At 32.5% G+C, this 23,556-nt stretch overlaps 1 protein-coding gene across 1 annotated transcript in view; it reads right to left on the bottom strand.

Moving 5' to 3' along the window:
* The window catches only part of 5-HT2B (5-hydroxytryptamine receptor 2B), a 672,009-nt gene that overhangs the window by 441,686 nt on the left and 206,767 nt on the right, over nt 1-23,556 (bottom strand). Inside the window, exon 2 of the mRNA XM_075379373.1 lies at nt 20,869-21,098. Coding sequence (XP_075235488.1) covers nt 20,869-21,064 — 196 coding nt within the window. The 5' untranslated portion in view covers nt 21,065-21,098. The remainder of the gene's footprint in view (nt 1-20,868; nt 21,099-23,556) is intronic.

The following is a 23,556-nucleotide window of genomic DNA, read 5'->3' as shown; positions in this document are numbered from 1 at the left end:
CAGTACAATAAGTTCAATGAAGAATGAAATGAGAGAAACCAGGATTATTCGATTAATAAAAGAAATCAGTTATTGCTGAAAAGGATTTTAGATGAAAAAAGAGAGAGAGAAACTCAGGAGTTCTTGATTCAGAAAATCTTAAAGAATTGCTAAGGCGAAAAAAGATAATAAAATTATCTGTATTGATTGTTCAAAACCACCTCCTATAGCATTTTACAAATTAATTTTAAGATTGATTTCCTTAAAATATGTCGTATTATTTAATTCTGCTTTTAATATATACATCAATAATATTTGATTAAATTGTATTCACACTTGGCTACTGAAATTAATTCTATAAAGTGTAAATTTTTTTATACGTGTGTTCTACTAAAACTCTAGTCGAAATAATTGATTTTTTTTTTTACTGCATTGATGATATTTAAAAACGGTTCAAGCTTATTTTTATACTAATACTTTCATCCTTTATTTTGTAAGAAATGGAGTTTTAATAGAGATGCATATTTTTTCTGTTTTTATGAATGAGAGAACATTATTAACAGCTATGGTCATTATAATTCAGTCCATAGGAATTTTTTTGCTAAAAAATTAGTAGAATTTAGGGAAGTACATGGGGTAACAGATTACGATAAGTATAACTTTTTTATATGCGACTGGACAAAATTTTCATCATCTTTGAACGGCTGCTATTTTGTCCAGTCGCATATAAAGAAGTTATACTTACCGTAATCTGTAACCTCATGTACTTCTCTAAACTCTACTAATTTTCTTCAAAAATCTGTTTTCCCCCCATTAACTACTATTAACCCGGTGGAAATCGGTAGCGTATGAAAAAATGCCATTCCTGATCGGGATTCGAATGTGGGACTTCCCGCACGAAATGCTGAGGTGCTACCTCCTCAGTCACGGAGGTTGGTTTAATATTTTATATATATATAGATTAACCTTAAATACAGAACAATTGAAATAGAATGACTTACCTTATTTCATTACATAACAGAAGCGTTTTCGCGAATTTGATTCGCATCATCATTGATGATGCATCATGATTCATTGATCAATGAATCAAATTCGCGAAAGCGCTTCTGTTACGTAATGAAATAAGTTAAGTCTTCTTATTTCTATTGTTCTATACTTAGGGTTGATCTATTAAATATAAATTAATTTCTATTAGTACACAGGAGTATGGTTATTAAAAGAATTGCTTTCAAAAGAGAAATATATATATATATATATATATATATTAATAATAATATTATAGTATTTTTTAGGAACGACTCAACCAATTTTCGTCAAATTTTAACACGTACTTCTAAATTTTATTGAAACTAATATAGATAGTATATGAATATGTATATATATATATATATAAAACACATTCCGTTAAGTATTTTTCATGATTCATTTAACATTTATATCGAATACTTTTCATGCATACAACCACGATTTTTCAAAATAGAAATTTGTTTTCAAAATTAGTGATCATTTTTTTTTTTTTTACAAAAAGATTCTGTAGCAGCAGGTATGACTTTATCTACATGGAACTCTATGGACAGTTCCATTTTCAAGTTTATGCAAAAAAAAATGAAATCAGAACAGATTCTGTCAAGCTTAAATTTTCATTCGATAATTTTCCTTCAACATAGTTTCATTTTTATTTCATTATAAGATAATTTTATTAACTCCGCGTACATCTTCGACTCTATGCAAAAAAATAAAATCTTAACGCATTCTGTAAAACTTTTTTCATTCGATCATTTTCTTATTACATGAAGTTTCTTTTATATTTCAATATAAAACAATGTTTTTTACATGCAACTGTATGCCTTAACATATTTATGTTGAGCTAATGTTTTTTTGCAAACCACTTATATACTTTGTCCCCCATGCTGTATAATCTGTAATCCAAAGCGATGTTCAAGGAGGTTCTAAATGAAAATATAGCTGTCGTTACAGTCAATGGTCGGCCAATTAGTAATCTGAGGTACGCGGACGACACTGTCGTCATAACGGAAACTTTGACTGATCTACAGAGAGCAGTTCAAAAGATTAAAGATGTTAGTATAAAGTACAACCTTAGAATGAATCTCTAGAAGACGAAGTTCATGGTGATAACTAAATCACAAATAGCGGGCCCAGAGTTATACATCGACAATGCGATAATTGAAAGAACAACAAAGTACAAACATCTTAGAACTTGGATAACCAACAGCATGGACCATACTCTGGAAATTAAATGGCTAGAAACGCGTTTCTCAAAACGCTTACTTTCTTATGTGATCGGCAGATCTGATTATATCTGCGGGCTAGAATGGTAAAATGGTATGTGTTTCCTGTGCTGCTACATGGAACGGAGGCATGGACACTGAAAAAACTATACATGAAAAAGTTGGCGGCCTTTGAAATGCGGTGCTATATGCTAAGGATATCTTGGAAGGATAAGGTGTCAAACATCAAGGTACGTATGAATAAACAATTCGAGATTACGTCTACAGTACAAACAGGGAAATTACAGTATTTATATCACATAACGAGGGGAGAGAAGTTCGAGTTGTTCCAGTTGATCAAGTAGGGGAAGACAATGTGGGTAGACGTAACGTTGAGTGTCGCAGAATTTCATGATTGCGCAAACTGACGGAATGGTTCGACACAACGTCCACTGAACTGTTTCGAGCTGCCTACTCATAAGTCAAAATATCGATAATGATTACAAACCTCCTGAAAGGAGATACCACTTTAAGAAGAAGAAGAAGAAGAATGTTTATTTGCAAGTTATTTTTAAAAGTAACCAACCTGTTTGGTCTAGTGGTTAACGCGTCTTCCCAAATCAGCTGATTTGGAAGTCGAGAGTTCAAGCGTTCAAGTCCTAGAAAAGGCAATTACTTTTATACGGATTTGAATACTAGATCGTGGATACCGGTATTCTTTGGTGGTTGGATTTCAATTAACCACACATCTCAGGAGTCGAACTGAGACTCTACAAGACTACACTCATACATATCATCCTCATTCATCCTCTGAAGTATTATCTGAACGGTAATTACTGGAGGCTTAACAGAAAAAAACGTATTCTTATAGTGTTTCGTATTTTACTGAATTCATCCTGTAGAATTCGTTGTCGGATAAAAATAATACATATATCTTGTATTAAAATGGGATCCCTATAGAAAAAAATGTAATCGATCAAATAACTCTCATCGTTACTGATTTATTTTCAATTGAAAACATATGGGATTTGGACCATATTTGGCCGGTCCGAGGAAAGAGATTTCAGAGAAAATTATACTTTTATTAGATTTATTAATCACTCCTTTTTTTTAAATTGTGCTTCAAGGGGGAATTTTAGCAAAACCTCTTTTTACCAAAAAACATTACCCTAAATTTTATATTAGAATTGAAAAAAAAATTTTAGCATTATCCCTAAACCCAAAAAAAGCCATTATTATAAGTAGATTTTTATGCACGTACATTGACCTGTTTGAAGCTCCGGTAAGTCTGGACTCCGGTAACCAAAAAAATCTGGAGCTGTTTAATCTTGGAGATTAGAAAAAGGGATGAAGTTATTTTCTCAAAAATAACATTTAAAAATTTTAATTTTATTTAAAAGAGAAAGAGTTAATTTTACATAAATTTTTCTACATCAATGGGGCTTAAAATAAATATAAAAGATTTTCCCCCGTTCTGTTACTATAGTCTATAGCAACGAAAAATCTTTTTTTTGAATTTATTAAAAATTTAAACACTCCATTACAGTTTAAATGTGAAAATACTGATATTTTATTATCGCCGAATGTGTACTAGATTTACAATAATTATTGGTAAAAAATCTTCATCCCACTTCTTAACAAATCACATTTGAATTTATTTAAAATTATCTTTTTATTTTTTTCAATATTTTAAACAAATATTTGTATAAATTAAAAAATATAACTAGTTTCGTAATTAGTTAATATTTAAAGAAATATTTCTATAATTATTTTTATTTTTGATTCAATTTTCTATGATTAAGAACGAAATCTAATTTAGATCATTAAATAATTTCTATAGATAAAAAATCTATTTTTCATAAAAGTTGTATAATTGGCTCGTAGTAAGATGATGATATTTCATTAAAAACATCAGAGTAATGCTTCTTAACAATTGAGTTAATAAAACTTTTTAACCGGAAAGCTTTTGCAATAAAATAATTATTACATGATTTGATTATGTAAACTTGAAAGTCATATAATACTTTGCCAGTTTTTTTTAGTGTAAATTGAATTTTATTTCAGTATTTCATAGTAATTTTTATTATTCAAAAACTTTGTTGGTAGATGAGCGACGTAATTTTTCATTGGGTGTACCATTTATAGACCTCATATGTAACAAAATCTTGTAAGATTTAAAGTAAATGTTTAAATTGTTAAAATAGTATTTCCTTTTCATATTATCTTTGCGTTCTACAAAAATATTATTTAGACGAAATTTCTTCATCGACAATTTTGTTAAATATATGTTACTGTAAATTATGAAAGTAAATACAATTTTTTCTTTCATTCTCTTTTATTTATCTGATCATTTCTTTTTTTGTTTCCATTCGACTACTTTCCGTTATACTAATGATAGGTTTATTGTAACTAAAATAATGTCCAATATCGACTTCTCGTTATTTACACATTTATTATTTACAAACGATTGTTTGTAGACTGTATTTATATACATAACAATAATATTAGCGACCAAAATTATTTATATACACAAAATGTAAAGATAATTTATTAATTTATCAAGAAATGTTATAGCTAATTCATTTTCCTTTCTTCCTGAAACATCTTAAATAATTATTTTTGCTATAGAACAAAAATTTACAATCGATTTCTATTGATGAAACAATAAATAAATAATATGTTAAAACATCACGTGAGAAAGGTTTTTCAATGATAATCGCCCCACAAAAAAAAACAGTAAAAAATTAATAACAGAAACGTTCATCGTTAAAAAAACACAACTAAGGTCCAGTAAACATTCATTAAACCATAAACACTGGGTCCTATAACTTATCCAGTCTATGAACCACTTGTTTCTAACACATTCAGCTCACACGCGATGTTTTTTATCAAATAGAAAATAAATAAACACAGGTATAAAGACGAACGAATGAAAGCAGCGTTAAATAGCATTAAAACAATAATAAACAAAAATAGTAACAAGTAATAGTACCGGAAAAAATAACATGAAAATAGTGTATCTTGAACGACTATTAGAAATAACAAAGATGGACCACTGAATGTGAAAATAGGAGAAAAGATTATGGAGGTAGAATAATTTTGTTATTTTGGAAGTAGAATTACTAAAGATGGACGAAGCAGGAGCGATATAAAATGCCGAATAGCACAAGCGAAACGATCCTTCAGTCAGAAATATAATAAGTTTACATCAAAAATTAATTTAAATGACAGGAAAAGATTTTTGAAAGTGTATGTTTGGAGTGTCGCTTTATATGGAAGTGAAACATGGACGATCGGAGTATCTGAGAAGAAAAGATTAGAAGCTTTTGAAATGTGGGCTATAGGAGAATGTTAAAAATCAGACGGGTGGATAATGAAGAGGTATTGCGGAAAATAGATGAAGAAAGAAGCATTTGGAAAAATATAGTTAAAAGAAGAGACAGACTTATAGCCCACATACTAAGACATCTTTGAATAGTCGCTTTAATATTGGAAGGACAGGTAGAAGGAAAAAATTGTGTAGGCAGGCCACGTTTGGAATATGTAAAATAAATTGTTAGGGATGTAGGATGTAGGAGGTATACTGAACTGAAACGACTAGCACTAGATAGGGAATCTTGGAGAGCTGCATCAAACCAATCAAATGACTGAAGACCAAAAAAAAAAAAAAGAACGACTATAACTAAGGTACATTATATGAACCCTTTTAAATCGTCCAATGTTATCATCGTTATCTTGCATGTTCAAACCAAGAAAATTTACATGTTTCTTTAGCCTAACCATGTATTTAGAATTAAAACGGTGAATCTCATATCAAACATACGGAATACTCAGACATTCATTTATTTCAGAATTCCTGATGAATGAAGGCGGTTGGGTCACTTTCCTCAATATTTTGTTCTATTACCTTTGGATCACTTTAATGTTGCTGTCACTAGTAATTCCCCAGAGCTGAATCCCATACGTTCATATCGGTTTCAAGAATGTCTTATATAGAAGAACCTTGTTAGAGAAAGGCAACTGAGGACCCCTACCCATTAGCCAATACATTCGCTTGAATTTTTGGTCAATCTGTTTATCTTCTCCAGTACATGACCTCTTCACGTCATAAGTCGATCTTGATGTAAGCCAAGGTATTTCTCACTAGTTATATGAGGAATTTCAACGTTATCCGAGTAAACTGGAGGGCAGTCTCCTCTCTTAATCGTAAAGGTAACGTAGGTAGATTTCATAGGATTAACTTTAATCTTCCATTTTTCCAGCCACGTACTGATTGCAACAATCGCGGACTGAAGCTTCTCCAAGGCTACAATCCGGTCATCGTCAACCGTTAAGACCGCCATATCATCCGCATACGAAGTAATTGGAACAGATCCTTGACAACGGAGTCCAGCAGTGTATACTAGGAATAAAACCGGTTCCCATATCGAGCCCTGCGGCACTCCTGAGGAATTTTTAAAGAATAAGTCAGATAGATCTTGGTTATACCTAATCTTCGAGAAGCGACTATCTAAGTAACTTCCCAGAATCAAATAATAAGGTTGAGGAAATCAAAATTTCAATTTGAAGAGCGTGTAAATATTCTTGAAATGTATATGTAGATGATTTTTTTCCTATATAATTTCTGTAAACAAAACAAATAACGGGATCACCGTAGAAACTTTGTCTCCAAGATAAGAAAAACATCAACACCTCTATCCATTTCATGAAAAAAAGTTAATACGTATAAGACCACTGGAAAAACTTTCTAAAAAATTAGAATACTACCGAAACTGGTTTTTTCGGGAAATCGGGTCTGAACAAAATGAAGAAAAAAATAGATATAGATCGAAATAAAATCCCTTTTTTTAATTATTTAAAATAAAGTAAGATATTCATTAAAATCATTAAATTTAAACTGAAAAATTTGTTTTAAAATATTAATTTTATACATAAATATTTACTCACATTGTTTTTGTTTTTTTAAGTTGCGTTTTTAAGTTTATAACAGATTTATATTTCTGACATACTATAAATATTCGGTATATACAACAAAAATAATTTCCCAAGACTATTTCAAAAAAGTCAATAATAACAAAGATCGGTAAGTTAGCGGACCTTCCGACTAAGCATTATGTCACTATCGCTTCATTTGCCAATTACACAGCTATTCCTACTGTCAATGTTGTCCCAACTCTAGCTTCAAGTAAATTACATTATTTTTTCCCCCGGACCACAATCAAGTATAAACTCAGCACTGGGAGGTGCCACCGCCTCAAGCCATCCAGACGGCAACCCCGGGCCCGACTATGCCGTTGCCAGGGCCCCACCCATATAGCCGGGACTTGGTCTTCTATGCCGTGCCTCAAATAAGGAGACCTCGGAAGGTTCCCCTCATCGAAAATCCGGTCTGCCTGTGCCTTGCCTCTAATGAGGAATCCCCAAGGGGATCCCCACCGGAAATTCGGTCTTCAAGTGTCTCGCCTTTAATGGGGAACCCCCACCGGGACTACGGTCTTAAACTCCCCCCTGACGACGAGAGCTTGAAGGTAACTAAGTCTTCGTGTCTCATCATCGTCGCCCATCCAGGCAAGCCCGGATGAACGATGACTCCAGAGGAGGTAAACTACAAACTGAATTGAATCAAATTAACGAATGGCTATCAAGATGTAAGATTAGGGTTAATCATGAAATCGAGTCATATGAGATTCTCAGTGAGGAAAGAAGACGGCCCACCGGTTTATTTAGACGGCGTTCTCAATCCACGTGATTAAAGTGTACCTTGGTCTTCATTTTGATCTTCGTCTGACTGAAAAGTCTATGTTCAAGAGAAAATAAAAAACTAATATTATTAAGTGTAAGGAAATGTACTGATTGCTGAGCATGAGGTCACAGTTTTCACTAACAAAAACATATTGTATACGACGTTTCTGAAACCGGAAGATCCAGCTTTGGGGTACAGCAAGTAGCGTCAACGTTGAGATTATACAGCCATTCCAAAAAAAATTACTGATGAGCTTAACAGAATCGTCTTGGTTCTTAAGGAACAATTAAATCCATGAATATCTGGGTTTACCGTATGTTTGAGAAGAAATACAGCGATTCGGTATAATATATAAATTGCGGATAATCAACTACGTGCTTACTGCTCACATGCTTACTGATCTCGCCGTCCACGCAACCGCGTCGATCTCGGGCTTGTTATCACAAATAGACCGAACACGGCCTTGCCGAACTACTGACTTTGTCCGCTGGTACATGTAAGTATTTAAATCTCCTGGCCTGCAGAACCAGTACCCGCCTCATCCCTTTAATTGTTAAAGGTAATAATTTTCATCGACCGCGCCATTATGTTTTTACATACATTCTTATTCCGATCCGGTAACCCTTCTGGTCGAACAACAGCTTTGGAGATGCCATTGTCAGTATTACAAAGAATAGATTGTTCAACAGACCTGTTAGTCTGATAAAGAATCCCTTTTAGTTCTTTCTGAATTCCTCTTTTCATTATTATTTTCTTTTTCTTTCTTCTCAATTGGAAGAAATCCGTTATCCTGGTCCGTTGTACTAGTCCTGTTACAATACTTTAACTAACATTTTAAACGTTTATTGCTTCCTTTTAAAAATGTATTAGTATCATGAATCATCTATCAACTTTACTGCTTATTTAAATTAGCGACCAATAAATAAATAAAATGTTATAAAAATTAAATTTTGTATTATATTATATTACAAAATATAATAAAAATCAAGTAATTATAAAACAAAAGAAATTTTTTAAATATAAAATAAAAAAATACATGAGAATATAATATAATAAAGACATAATAATATATTTGAGGCGTTGTAAATGAATACTATTTTAAAATCGAAAATGATTTTTTCGCTATATCCTCTACTCCTTAATGAATTTTTAAACAATATTAATATGATCAGTTCCCCATATATAGAAATATTTTAGTCAAATTAAAGGTTTGGTCAATCCTGAGATATAAGACCAAAATTACTGCGACACACATACATACACATGTGTTTTTTGTTTTTTTTAGTTTGGTAGATGATCTAGTTACTAAGACGTAAAGATTTCCAAATAACCCGATACCCAATTTTTTATATGATCATTATACTTTCCCCTTTAATATAATTATTCTAGCTATAATCCCCGAAAAAATTAAAAATGATTCCTAATATGTTATGAAATTTAGTGGATCACTAGTAAAATGTAGAAAATATAAATTCCGCAAGGAAAATAAGATAAGAATATTTATCATTCTATACGATTAATAAAACAATATTTCAAGAAATTTTTTACACGTTTCAATACTTCTTCATATATTCTAATATTTCTTTCATTTTTTAAACTGTTGACGAAGATACGGTAAAGCGTTTTCCAATCTGATACATCTCTATGTATTTTTTTGCTGCACTGTGTTCGTGATAAAAAAAAATTGATTTTCATAAATATATTATTAAACTGTGCTTGATATCTTGACCTTGAACCCCTCAGTTAATAAAAAACTCATAATCAATTTTTTTCTCACCCTTATTTTTTATTTATTATTTTTTTTAAATTTGAATAATGAATTGATATTACACAGTTTAATAAAAAATAGATTTTGATTTTCCATTATGAAGCATGTTTTAATTTCAAAATCAACAGCAAAGATATAACGCGACCTAAAAAAATCAAACAGTAAATTAAGAAATGGAAAAATAAATCTTTTATAAGAAATAATTGGTTTTGTTTGTTATAAATGTTTGTTGGTTTTGTTACATCAATAAACATAAACAATACAAAATAACTATGTTGAAAAAAGAATAAAAAAATAAGCTAAAGCGAATTCACGAGTCAAGAAAAATATTTTATCGTTCGTTATGCTTTATTATTCAATTCTGTTTCTTTCATTTTTAAACCGTCGAGTAAGATAGGGTAAAGCGTTTCCCAATCTGATACATTTTTATGTATGTTTGTACAACACTGTGTTCGTGATTCAAAAAAAGATTGAATCATTTTTCTAAACATATTATCAAACAGTGCTTGAAATCTTGAAAACCAAGTTGATGAAAATCTCTAATTTCTTTAACCCTTATTTACTAAAGGTATTTCGGTATTTGTAATTTAATTGAATTTACTAGACGTAGTCTTTTAATAAATTGAACAGTATAACTTCTCATCTCATTCGATCTATAATCAAAAATGCTGTAACATTTTCTTTGATCAAATTTTTTTTCCATCGTATGTCTATAATGGCATCAACTATAACAGTTATTAGCGACTTAAATAAAACTAAGGGATCATAAATAATAATTAGACAATAAACGCCAGACTGAAACGTGAATAATAAATGAATTACGTATTAAAACATGACCGCTAGACTATTTTCACTGCACACACAGTACTCCAAAAATAATCTCACGTAATAAAGACCGGTAAATTTATTTCTTCATTCAAATATCACAGAGAAACCGCAACAGTCAAACTTGTTTGTCCGAGAAGGAGCAGATTTTTCATCTAACTCATAGTATTTTATAAAACGAGCTTTTAAGATATAATTTGATAATCTTATACGTTAAGTTAGTTAAAAGTTCACAGAGATCTTAAGTAAATAATATTAAATAAATAAATAACACGTTTACGTTAAAAGTTTAAACATTTATGTCGAACTACCTCTACATCGCAGAGGCGTACAAGATTATATTTAACGATTATATAAAATTATTTAATTTATATAGAATATTGAAAAAGTAACACATTAAACGATGTCAAGTTATCGTTTGAGGCATGAGTGAATGGAGAAGCTTTAGAATTGAAGATAACCACTCGTTCAGAATTGTCCAGATAAAATATGAAAACACGACACCAAGAAGTGTTACTTGCTACCAACTAACTGAAGGTTAAACCTTCATATGAATAATCAAATAAAAACAAACTTGAAAAATAATTTCAAATATTTGTGTTATATGTAAATAAATTAAATAAGATGTTATAAATATTATCATAATAAACTACTATTTATTTATTTTTTTTTTTTTACTTTCTTGTACGAAGTAAAGGAAGTTTGTAATCGCAAAAAATCATTTTTCAAATTTTAACGGAAATATCCACTTTGACCATCCCTGAATCTATTTTGACTAGTTTCGGCATGGTGTCTGTGAAAAAATTATTACTTAATTTTATACTAATTTACAATAGTAGAATTAACAATAAATAAAAATAATATTTAATCGAATTAAAAGTAAAATGGAGAATATGAAAACAGACACAAAATTACAATTTCAATTTTCTGCCATAATTCTGCTATTTATAAACCGATTTTAAAAAATGAAATCTAATTTTGTTCAAAATAAAAACCTTAATATTTTAGAAAATATCATAAATTTTGATAAAACTAATATTTACGGAGATATAACAGATTGAGAAATAAACATGGCCGAGAGTTTATAATTTGCGAAGGTATTTAAGGCCTGATTTTTGACAATTTTAAAACACTAAAACAAGACGCTTACAAAAATATTAATATGATTCGTTTATCCGAACTTGAGGTACAAATTTTTAAATAAAAATAACAAAATGGCTGACTGTCGAAGTAAGAAGGAGAAATCGCCATATTTCCTAATATTATTTTATGACATTTTATTTATGGATATTATTTATTTTATTTATGGATATATATTGTTTAGTTTTACAAGTAAAATCCGAAAAAGTACAGCCAGCCCACCATTTTAGAATCGCTCCATAAATATAAGGAAACTTCAATTTACATGAATATTATTTTTTACTCTTCTTCATACCTCAAAGTGTAAAAAATTCATTTCACTCGCCAATCCCACCATTTGACCGAAAGTAATTCCATCATTTCTTCGAATTTTTTTCGCTCAAAGTATTCGACTTTGAGCGTAACTCAACCAATCTTTATAAAACTTACACATGAACAGCTTCAGATAGACTTCTACAGCATAACCCACCGAGTTGGTCTACTGATGAACCCGTCTTCCAAAATAAGCTGATTTGAAAGTCAAGATTTCCAGCGTTCAAGTCCTAGTAAAGACTTATATATGGATTTGAATACTAGATACCGGTGTTCTTTGGTGGTTGGGTTTCAATTAACCACACATCTCAGAAATGGTCGAACTTAGATTGTACAAGACTACACTTCTTTACAGTCATACATATCCTCACTTATCCTCTCAAATAATACCTGAACGGTAATTCCCGGAGGTTAAACAGAAAAAGAAAGAAGATTTCTACAGAATATTTAAATTTCAAGGAAATTTATTCATTAATTTTGGAGATTTTTGAGCCACAAAATATTCGTACATAGGCCTATATATATATATATATATATATATATGTATATAAGGAAACGCAATTTAAATGAAGAATTCACTTTCATCTCTCACCCACTCTCATCACGTGACCGAAAATAATACCGTACTTTCATGATTCAGAATCTGAAAGTAACTTACATAGGGTCAATTTTTTTCAACTATAACGGAAACAAGGTGATTTTTATGTTCGTATGATCACAGAAAGTTGGTTTGCTATATTATATATTATTGAATATCTCATATGCGTATGGAAAACAGTAGCGGAACTATAAATCTTCTTTGTAACACTCCCTTATGAATTAATTTTAAAATAATTCTTATTTTTTTTAACATTACCATGAAGAAACGTAGTAAATAATCAAGCTAATTTGCAAAAAAAAAAAAATATTTTCAGGAAGAACTGGCGAAAAAGATTCTGTCGCCAGGGGTCGAATCGTGGACATGTTCGGATTCAGCAGACGGCTGGATCAGGACGTTCTGATGACGCACTGAAGATTCTCGAGGTTTGTGAAGTGGGCGCGCGATTCAGGGGGTGTGTGCGTGGGGTACTGGGAACCCAGACTAGGTGATACGAAAGGGAAGGGTAGCCCTCTTGGGGAGAGTCACCATGGCAACCGGGAGGGATGTCGTGATGTATCAATGATCCAAGAGAGACCCTGTCGGGAGATCAGCTTCAAGCTGCACTAAGGGGGGGGGGGCTAGTCTTCAGCACGTCACTTGGCACCGACCGAAGTAACGTCATCTAGGCGGTTACCGGTTGCTCTCAAGTGGTTAAAAAAAAGGAATTTTATCATGATAAATGAATAAACATTTTTTAATTATAAAAATTTAATCAAATCATTTATACTGAGAACTAGTAAATAATAATAAACAGTTTAAACTTATTTAGTTTATGTAAAAAATGAATTCATTTGCTAAATAAATTTAATCTATTTATTGTAAATGTTATTTGGAATTTTATTTTCATTAACTGTATTTGTAACACTTACCACTTAAATTAATTGAAAGTAAATAACAAAACAAATAACTAAAGTACCATTTAACAACGGTTTAACAGTAAAGTGATCTATTTATTTCACACCCCGTGGGTTTAGATTACACCATATAAATAGATTACTTAAATATTTTTAAATAAATACATAATAGGTTATAGAAAAACTTCATTTTATTTATTTGTTTTTAATAATAATAAAAAATTACGTTTATCTCGAAACGTCATTCAACAGGTGTCTCATACTGTATGATATTTTTAAAAAACACACTTATAATCCATGAAAGCAAATCATTTTTGTTTACATTTACTTTAAATTTAAATGAACTCTATATTAAAACACATACATGTGTGTGTGTGTGTGTCTCTCCTCTCTCTCTCTCTCTCTCTCTCTCTCTCTCTCTCTCTCTCTCTCTCTCTCTCTCTCTCTCTCTCTGTGTGTGTGTGTGTGTCCTTATATATATATTTTTTTTTCTTTTGGTTTCTGTACGGTGAAGATAAAGTTCTTCCAGCCGCCGTCAGACCCGCACTGACGGCAGTGCGGGGCTTTCACCGCTAAAAAACCTCCCCTTTTATGATGTATATATTATCATATTAATATTAATATATTAGTTAGCCCGGATTCAGCGGCCTAGGCGTGACAGCGAATTTCTGTCTTTGACGAGATAAATTAATTATTGATAGTCATATATGTTTTAGTAGTTGACGGGGTGCGCTTCCTCCTTTATGAATCATGAGACCTTGACGTTGGTGAGGGGGCTTGAGTGCTCAGGAATACCGAGTAGCTGGACCGAAGGTGCAACCATATCGGAGAGGTATCTGTTGACCATCACTCAGTCCTCTGAGTACTGCGCAGCTGAAAGCAATGGAAAACTACAGCTGTTTTTTTTTTCCAAGAAAATGTGGCTCTCTGCATTTTCACGTATACAATAATGGAGGCGCCTTCCTTGGTAAAATATTCCGGAGGTAAAATAGTCCCCCGTTCGGATCTTCGGGTGGGGACTACTAAGGAAGGGGTCACCAGAAAATTAAAAAATAACATTCTACGAGTCGGAGCGTGGAATGTTAGAAGCTTAAATAAGGTTGGTAGGCTAGAAAATTTAAAAAGGGAAATGGATAGGGTGAATGTGGATATAGTAGGAATTAGTAAGGTTCGGTGGGAAGAGGAAGGCGACTTTTGGTCAGGTGACTTTAGAGTAATTAATTCAGCGTCAAACAATGGGCAGGCAGGAGTAGGTTTCGTGATGAACAAGAAGATAGGGAGAAGAGTGGAGTATTTCAAGACGCATAGCGATAGAATCATTGTAATAAGGATAAAATCAAAACCTAAACCGACAACGATTGTTAACGTCTATATGCCTACAAGCGCCCATGATGATAATGAGGTAGAGTGTGTATACGGAGAGATTGATGAAGCAATTAAACACGTAAAAGGAGATGAAAATTTAATAATAGTTGGAGATTGGAATGCAAGCATTGGAAAAGGCAAGGAAGGAAATATAGTGGGTGAATACGGGCTGGGCAAAAGGAATAAAAGAAAGGACCGACTTATAGAGTTTTGCACGAAGTATAATTTAGTAATTGCCAACACCCAACTTAAAAACCATAATAGAAGAATATACACTTGGAAAAAGCCAGGCGGTATTGCAAGGTATCAGATAGATTATATCACGGTTAAGCAAAGATTTAGAAATCAACTCGTTTACTGCAAAACTTACCCTGGAGCAGACATTGATAGCGACCATAATTTGGTGATAATGAAATGTAGATTGGGGTTTAAAAACCTGAAGAAAAGGTGTCAGATGAATCGGTGGAATTTAGAGAAGCTTGAGGAAGAGGAGGTAAAGCAGATTTTTGAGGAGGACATTGCAAGAGGTCTGAGAAAAAAAGATAAGGTAGAAAATGTAGAAGAAGAATGGGAGAATGTTAAAAAGGAAATTCTTAAATCAGCAGAAGCAAACTTTGGCGGAATAAAGAGAACTGGTAGAAAACATTGGGTTTCAGACCATATATTGCAGCTGATGGATGAACGTAGAAAATACAAGAATGATAGTGATGAAGAAAGTAAAAGGAACTATCGGTAGTTAAGAAATGCTATAAACAGGAACTGCAAACTGGCGAAAGAAGAGTGGATTAAAGTAAAGTGTTCAGAAGTGGAAAGAGAAATGAACATTTGTAAAATAGACGGAGCATACAGGAAAGTTAAGGAAAATTTTGGGGTACATAAATTAAAATCTAATAATGTGTTAAACAAAGATGGTACACCAATATATAATACGAAAGGTAAAGTCGATAGATGGGTGGAATATATTGAAGAGTTATACGGAGGAAATGAATTAGAAAATGGTGCTATAGAGGAAGAAGAGGAAGTTGAGGAGGATGAAGTGGGAGAAACAATACTGAGATCTGAATTTAAGAGAGCATTAAAAGGTTTAAATGGCAGAAAGGCTCCTGGAACAGACGGAATACCTGTAGAATTACTACGCAGTGCAGGTGAGGAAGCGATTGATAGATTATACAAACTGGTGTGTAATATTTATGAAAAAGAGAAATTTCCGTCAGACTTCAAAAAAAGTGTTATAGTAATGATACCAAAGAAAGCAGGTGCAGATAAATGTGAAGAATACATAACAATTAGTTTAACTAGTCATGCATCAAAAATCTTAACTAGAATTCTATACAGAAGAATTGAGAGGAGAGTGGAGGAAGTGTTAGGAGAAGACCAATTTGCTTGGTGGAAAAGTATAGGGATAAGGGAAGCAATTTTAGGCCTCAGATTAACAGTAGAAGGAAGATTAAAGAAAAACAAACCAACATACTTGGCGTTTATAGACCTAGAAAAGGCATTCGATAACGTAGACTGGAATAAAATGTTCAGCATTTTTAAAAAATTAGGGTTCAAATACAGAGATAGAAGAACAATTGCTAACATGTACAGGAACCAAACAGCAACAGTAACAATTGAAGAACATAAGAAAGAAGCCGTAATAAGAAAGGGAGTCCGACAAGGATGTTCCCAATCTCCGTTACTTTTTAATCTTTACATGGAACTAGCAGTTAATGATGTTAAAGAACAATTTAGATTCGGAGTAACAGTACAAGGTGAAAAGATAAAGATGCTACGATTTGCTGATGATATAGTAATTCTAGCCGAGCGTAAAAAGGATTTAAAAGAAACAATGAAAGGCATAGATGAAGTCCTACGCAAGAACTATCGCATGAAAATAAACAAGAACAAAACAAAAGTAATGAAATGTAGTAGAAATAACAAAGATGGACCGCTGAATGTGAAAATAGGAGGAGAAAAGATTATGGAGGTAAAACAATTTTGTTATTTGGGAAGTAGAACTACTAAAGATGGACGAAGCAGGAGCGATATAAAATGCCGAATAGCACAAGCTAAATGAGCCTTCAGTAAGAAATATAATTTGTTTACATCAAAAATTAATTTAAATGTCAGGAAAAGATTTTTGAAAGTGTATGTTTGGAGTGTCGCTTTATATGGAAGTGAAACTTGGACAATCGGAGTATCTGAGAAGAAAAGATTAGAAGCTTTTGAAATGTGGTGCTATAGGAGAATGTTAAAAATCAGACGGGTGGATAAAGTGACAAATGAAGAGGTATTGCGGCAAATAGATGAAGAAAGAAGTATTTGGAAAAATATTGTTAAAAGAAGATACAGACTTATAGGCCACATACTAAGGCATCCTGGAATAGTCGCTTTAATACTGGAAGGACAGGTAGAAGGGAAAAATTGTGTAGGCAGGCCACGTTTGGAATATGTAAAAGAAATTGTTAGGGATGTAGGATGTAGAAGGTATACTGAAATGAAACGACTAGCACTAGATAGGGAATCTTGGAGAGCTGCATCAAACCAGTCAAATGACTGAGACAAAAAAAAAGGGGGTGCGCTTACCCATTTTAGTGATGTATGACAAGTGGGCGGTGGAATACGCAAGCGAGTGGTGTATGGTACCACGCTTATTCCGCTCACGCTTTTAGGTTAGCTCTAGCAGCTTGTTAAGACAGTAGTCGCTAAACCGTTTCCAGGCTCAGTAGCCGTTTGTGACACAGATATTCGGTCTTATGCTTTAGGGCAACCGAATGGGGTGGTGGCGGCAGAAATGCCAAGCAAACCAATTATTACTCTCGCACCGGTTCTAAATTTCGAACAGTTGCCCATCTCCCGCTTGCGGAGGAGGCTTTACAGCCTCGCCATACAAGCACAGTAGCAAGAATGGCACGCCAAGACTAAGGCTAGGTCGTTATATAGATTTTTACAGGACTTGGGTGGATGGTTCGCCTCTAGTTCATTTTTAAGGGCAACGGAAGTCCAAGCGCTTTCCAACCACACGAATTTAATCCAATATTTATTTCGGTTTTAGTTGGTATCAGATGAGCTGTGCGTCTGCGGGGAGGTCCAGTCGTACAAACATTAGATGTTCAACTGCCCAGCTCTGGGGGGGGGGGGGGAGAACTCAGGCCACCCAGGAACTTGGAGGTTAAGGGGAAAATTGGCCACTCATAAGTAGAGAGTCAATGTGGCGTGAGCCGCATTATCGGACCGTGTGGGATTTCCTTGATGCCGTTGCTTTGTTCAACCGGCATAAGTAGTTCAAGGGATATAAGACTCCTACCATTTGCTGTACGAAACAACCATCGAAAAATGGCTGGCCAACGGTCAAATATAGCTCCAAGCGGTATAATATGGTAGACACGTACTTGCTGGCATTCAGCGACCTAGGAGTGGCAGAAAATTGCTGTCCTTGACGGAATAAATTTTAATTTATTGACAAGTAATATATTTTAGTGTGTAGACGGGGTGCGCTTACCCATTTTAATAATATATGACAAGTGAGTGGTGGGACACGCAAGCGAGTGGTCTAGGACACCACGTTTACTCCTCTCACGCAGTTAGGTAAGCTCTAGGAGCTAATTACGATATTGGTTGCTAAACCGTTTTGACGAACAATAGCCGCTTGTAGTACGGACATTCGGTATTATGCTTTAGAGCGACCGAATGGAATGGTGGTGGGAGAAATGCCAGACAAACCAATTAGTTTAATTACCCCCCCCCCCCCCATATACCTTATATTATTTCACTTTATATTTTTGTGGACAAATCCAAAACGTAATTCGTTCTTTAATAATTACGATATAAAATCGAATGTGGTTTTAATTTTATCTCCTAACAAGTTTTTAAAAAAGCATATAATTTAATTGCATTAATTAATTTTTTTAAATAAGTATCGATTACGAAACCAGGTAATCTGTAATCACAATGTTTATCACTGTACTAACTGGCTGGCTTTTAATTTGTAACGAAATTTCTTCTTTTTTTTTTTTTTAATTTTAATTTTTTCCATCAATCTTAATATATTATATTTACTTAAGTACTATTAAAGAAATTTAAGAATCGTTGGCATATATACAGGGTAATACCCCTGTTTTTTATATTTTATTTTAATGGTTGTAGTTTCAATAAAAAAAATGAGGCCAAATTTAGTCAGTTTCTCCGCACTCTGACAGACACTTAGTACCTGCTCAGTAAATCTGCAGTTTTTCTGTAAGATGATTCCGAGATATTTTAATACTGTTACTTCCTCAATATTATAGTCTCCAATTCGTATATCTACTGGCTCCAATACACGTTTTCCAGTGAATTTAATGTATTTACATTTTTCAATCGAAAGCTGCAATACCCTATCAATGAGCCATCTACCAACTGTCTCTAATGAAGCGTTTGCTTTGTTTTTAACTTCATCGATCGTTTGGGTTGCTTGCACTACTACTATATCTAGGAAGACGATAAAAACATTCGGTTAAAAAATATGAAATGAATAAAAAAATAGCTTTTTTTTATTTTTGGGGTAGGGGTAAATTTGCGGCAATTTTTTTTTTTTTTAAATACTAAGATATGTATGCATGTACCTACAAAAATTAACATGAAGTGGGGCTATGATTGCAAAATTTTGAAAAGATTGACACCCAAATCCCCTCTACCACCAAATTGGCCCATATTTGACTGATTACCAAACTGTACTTACTCGGAAGCTCTAGAGATATGATGTCAGGATAATAAAAATTTATTTTAAAAATGTGAAAAAAGAAAAGTATAACTTTTATAAAAGGATTTTCCAATTTTTTCCATCCCTGGGCCTTGGTGATACCAAAAAATTTTACTCAAATAAGTTGTAGGCCCTTATCCAAAGAATAGTAGGAAATTTAAACAAATTCGATATATTATTGATTAAAAAAGTTATAGTGATATTTTGTTTTTTTTGAAAAAGCCTCCCAATTTCCACCCCCATGGTCCGATTTTGCCCATTAACAAACTCAACCGAGATTTTGGGTCGTTATATTTTATGTATCAATTTGAAAGTGATTGGCGCAAAATTAACGGCAGTTATCGTGTTCAGAAGAAAGTGAAATATATAAAGTTTTGAACTGACGGTGGTTTTGGGTTCTGGGGGATGTGAAACACGAAGATACGTCGAAATTTTCCGGAAGTCGAATCATGGTACCCATTACAATAGGTAGCTTTCTTATAAAATCTACCCTAAAATAGAGCCTGTTCAGTTATGGTACTAAGTGAGCTGACATTTTACTTCTGTTGTCAATCGAACTGTCCGCTGCGGGGTTCGTTTCTAACCAAATGACATTATCCGTTCACTCATAACATGACACATTTGTATATAAACAGATTAGAACACAGTGACTAGTACATTAGACACAGCAATCGGCGAGTGGCACATTTTCAGCTCACGTATTGAGATTATCTGAAATTAACGTTTTATAAAAAGGTCATATCTCTCAAATATAATTTATAAAAATATAAGAGTTGCATACTAAAATAAAATATGAGTTCCAATCTAATCGTGGGGGGGTTTAAAAAAATGAAGTATTACTTATCGATCTATATATCAACTGCGTTTTGAATCACTTGGCATATTGATAGGGAAATATGTATTCGACTCTGTGAAAGACACAGGAAACCACTTCACTCTTTACTCTTTTAATTATCATGGAAAATTTCTTGTTTGAAATCAGGTCATAAATGTTTAATATCAGATCACCTAGAATCGTTATGGTACCTATCTGTTGAAATTTTTTCATTATATATAAATATATATTTTTTTTATTTTGTTACATGACTATGATGAAATGGTAAGGTAAATTTCCAAATTATTTTATTGTATAAAAACATTTTTGGAATTTTCTCAAAAGGTTGACAAGGCTGGTTTCTGTTCCTATCCTTTTCTTTTGTATCACATAGAACTGGCAAACTCCCTCTTCAGACTGCACTCTCGTTGGTCGTTGAAAGAAAATCAAATAAATGAAATAAAATAAATTATTACTTACCAGTAACTAGTGTAAGTATTCCGACAGGCATAACTAATATCGCGACCATTAAATCCGTTATTGCCAGTGACATCAAGAAATAATTAGTTACATTTTGTAACCTTCGTTCCCACGCTATGGCTAAACACACCAGTATATTTCCGGCTGCAGTACCTAGAACTAACACGCTGGCTAGTACTGCCCATAGTTTTGCCATTTTCGTTTCTTGGTAGACTACTGAGTATGTAAATCTGAAACATAAAAAAAAAATTAATTTAATATATTTATTATTTAAACCTATTAATACATTCTGAAAAAATAATGGAAAATGACAGTTAAGTCTGTTTTTTCTTTAAAATTTTAATGGTGTGTATCCAGTGAAATTCTTACGTTTAAGACGAACAATTTGATAATCCTGTTCAAAAGGATTGATTCTACTGATGAGTTAAAAAGCAGATCCAAATAATCAGCACACCTCCAAACAATTTTCCCTCCTGCAATTATAGTGAGGATAAAATTGTAACACTAAACCACACAGAGTAATCTCTAAAAGTTTGATTGTATTTACTTTACTGGCAAATATATCTAAGAGAGATCTACTAAAGGCGAAAGTATGGTGTTCGTGTCAAAAATCTGATTCAAGTTTTTTTTACAAATCTTTACATTTTAGGGTCCAAATAGTTCAACTAGACCAAAAAATCATATGTATGTATGTATACAAATACATATGTGTCGCACTGCATTTGTAACGGACTTTCTTCAACATATTTCTCAGCTCAAATATTTTTATATACGGAGGCATTGATCTTTTTTTTTCAAAATTCGTTGAAGTGGTGAAGGAATATCGCTAAAAATTCAATTTCGATTTTCTTCAGAGGAGAAAACTTTATTAAAAACAAATTTGTTACATTCAACGAATAAATAAAAAATGTAAATGTATAAATTAAATTTCCACTTACCAACCAGTTAAAAAGTGTAAATTCTAGTACTTTCAGATCAGTCAAATATGGGCCAATTTGGTGGTGGAGGGGATTTGGGTGTCAATCTTTTCAAAATTTTGCAATCGTAGCCCCACTTCATGTTAATTTCAGTAGGTACATGCATACATATCTTAGTATTTAAAATAAAATAGCTGTGTACTCCATCTTCAGGGATGATATTTTAAATTCAAATCAATAATCGTTTTTAAATTAAACTGTTATGTGTATAATAGTCGGTCGTCAAGAATAAAATTTATTCGTACGTCAATAAGACAGTAATGTTATGTTTGAAAGATGTTTGCGATTATTTTTATTATACTATATATATATATATATATATGCTATTAAAAGTTGCTAACATCTTACAAACATGATATTACTGTCTTATTGACGTACGAATTAATTTTATTCTTGACGACCGAATATTATACACATAACAGTTTAATTTAAAAACGATTATTGATTTGAATTTAAAATATCATCCCTGAAGATGGAGTACACAGCTCCAACAGTACTAGGATTTACACTTTTTAAATTGTTGGTAAATGGAAATTTAATTTATACAATTGTATTGTAAATACAATTTAATTTATACAAATGTTTAGTAAATTAAATCTAAAAAATGCAAAATTTGTTTTTTTCAAAAAATCAACGCCGACCTCTTAAAATTTAAATGTGTAGTTTTTTGTTCTTTTGCTCTATCCACTTCGGTTTAAAAATATATAAATTTTTTTTTTGCAAAAAACTATCAAGAATGTCTACAATTTTTAAATTTTAAACCCAGGACCTAAATTGCAGAAAAGATTTTTTGGAAACTTTTTTTATTTGAGCCTTTCTTGAAGGGGGTTAGTTAAGAGAAAAACTTTACTTAAGAAAATTTGTTAAATTTCTATGTGTAGTATGTTTACCTTTCATAGCTTCATTCTTTTCTTATATGTTAACGTGTTTCGGAACAATTCCATTATCAAAACGTATTGTACTGGTACTTTTAAATTTCTGTTAATTTTTGTATAGCATTTAGTCAACGACCCTCCATTTATTTGACGTCATTCCTTATCTGGTCTTCTTCTTGTTTATTTGTTTTTTTTGTCTTCAGTCATTTGACTGGTTTGATGCAGCTCTCCAAGATTCCCTATCTAGTGCTAGTCGTTTCATTTCAGTATACCCTCTACATCCTACATCGCTAACAATCTGTTTTACATATTCCAAACGTGGCCTGCCTACACAATTTTTCCCTTCTACCTGTCCTTCCAATATTAAAGCGACTATTCCAGGATGCCTTAGTATGTGGCCTATAAGTCTGTCTCTTCTTTTAACTATATTTTTCCAAATGCTTCTTTCTTCATCTGTTTGCCGCAATACCTCTTCATTTGTCACTTTATCTACCCATCTGATTTTTAACATTCTCCTGTAGAACCACATTTCAAAAGCTTGTAATCTCTTCTTCTCAGATACTCCGATCGTCCAAGTTTCACTTCCATATAAAGCCACACTCCAAACATACATTTTCAAAAATCTTTTCCTGACATTTAAATTAATTTTTGATGTAAACAAATTATATTTCTTACTGAAGGCTCGTTTAGCTTGTGCTATTCGGCATTTTATATCGCTCCTGCTTCGTCCATCTTTAGTAATTCTACCTCCCAAATAACAAAATTCTTCTACCTCCATAATCTTTTTTCCTCCTATTTTCACATTCAGTGGTCCATCTTTGTTATTTCTACTACAT

This window comes from Lycorma delicatula, chromosome 12 (genome assembly GCF_047948215.1).
Source record: "Lycorma delicatula isolate Av1 chromosome 12, ASM4794821v1, whole genome shotgun sequence".
Taxonomy (NCBI): Eukaryota; Metazoa; Arthropoda; class Insecta; order Hemiptera; family Fulgoridae; genus Lycorma; species Lycorma delicatula.
This window is presented reverse-complemented; position numbering and strand designations above follow the sequence as displayed.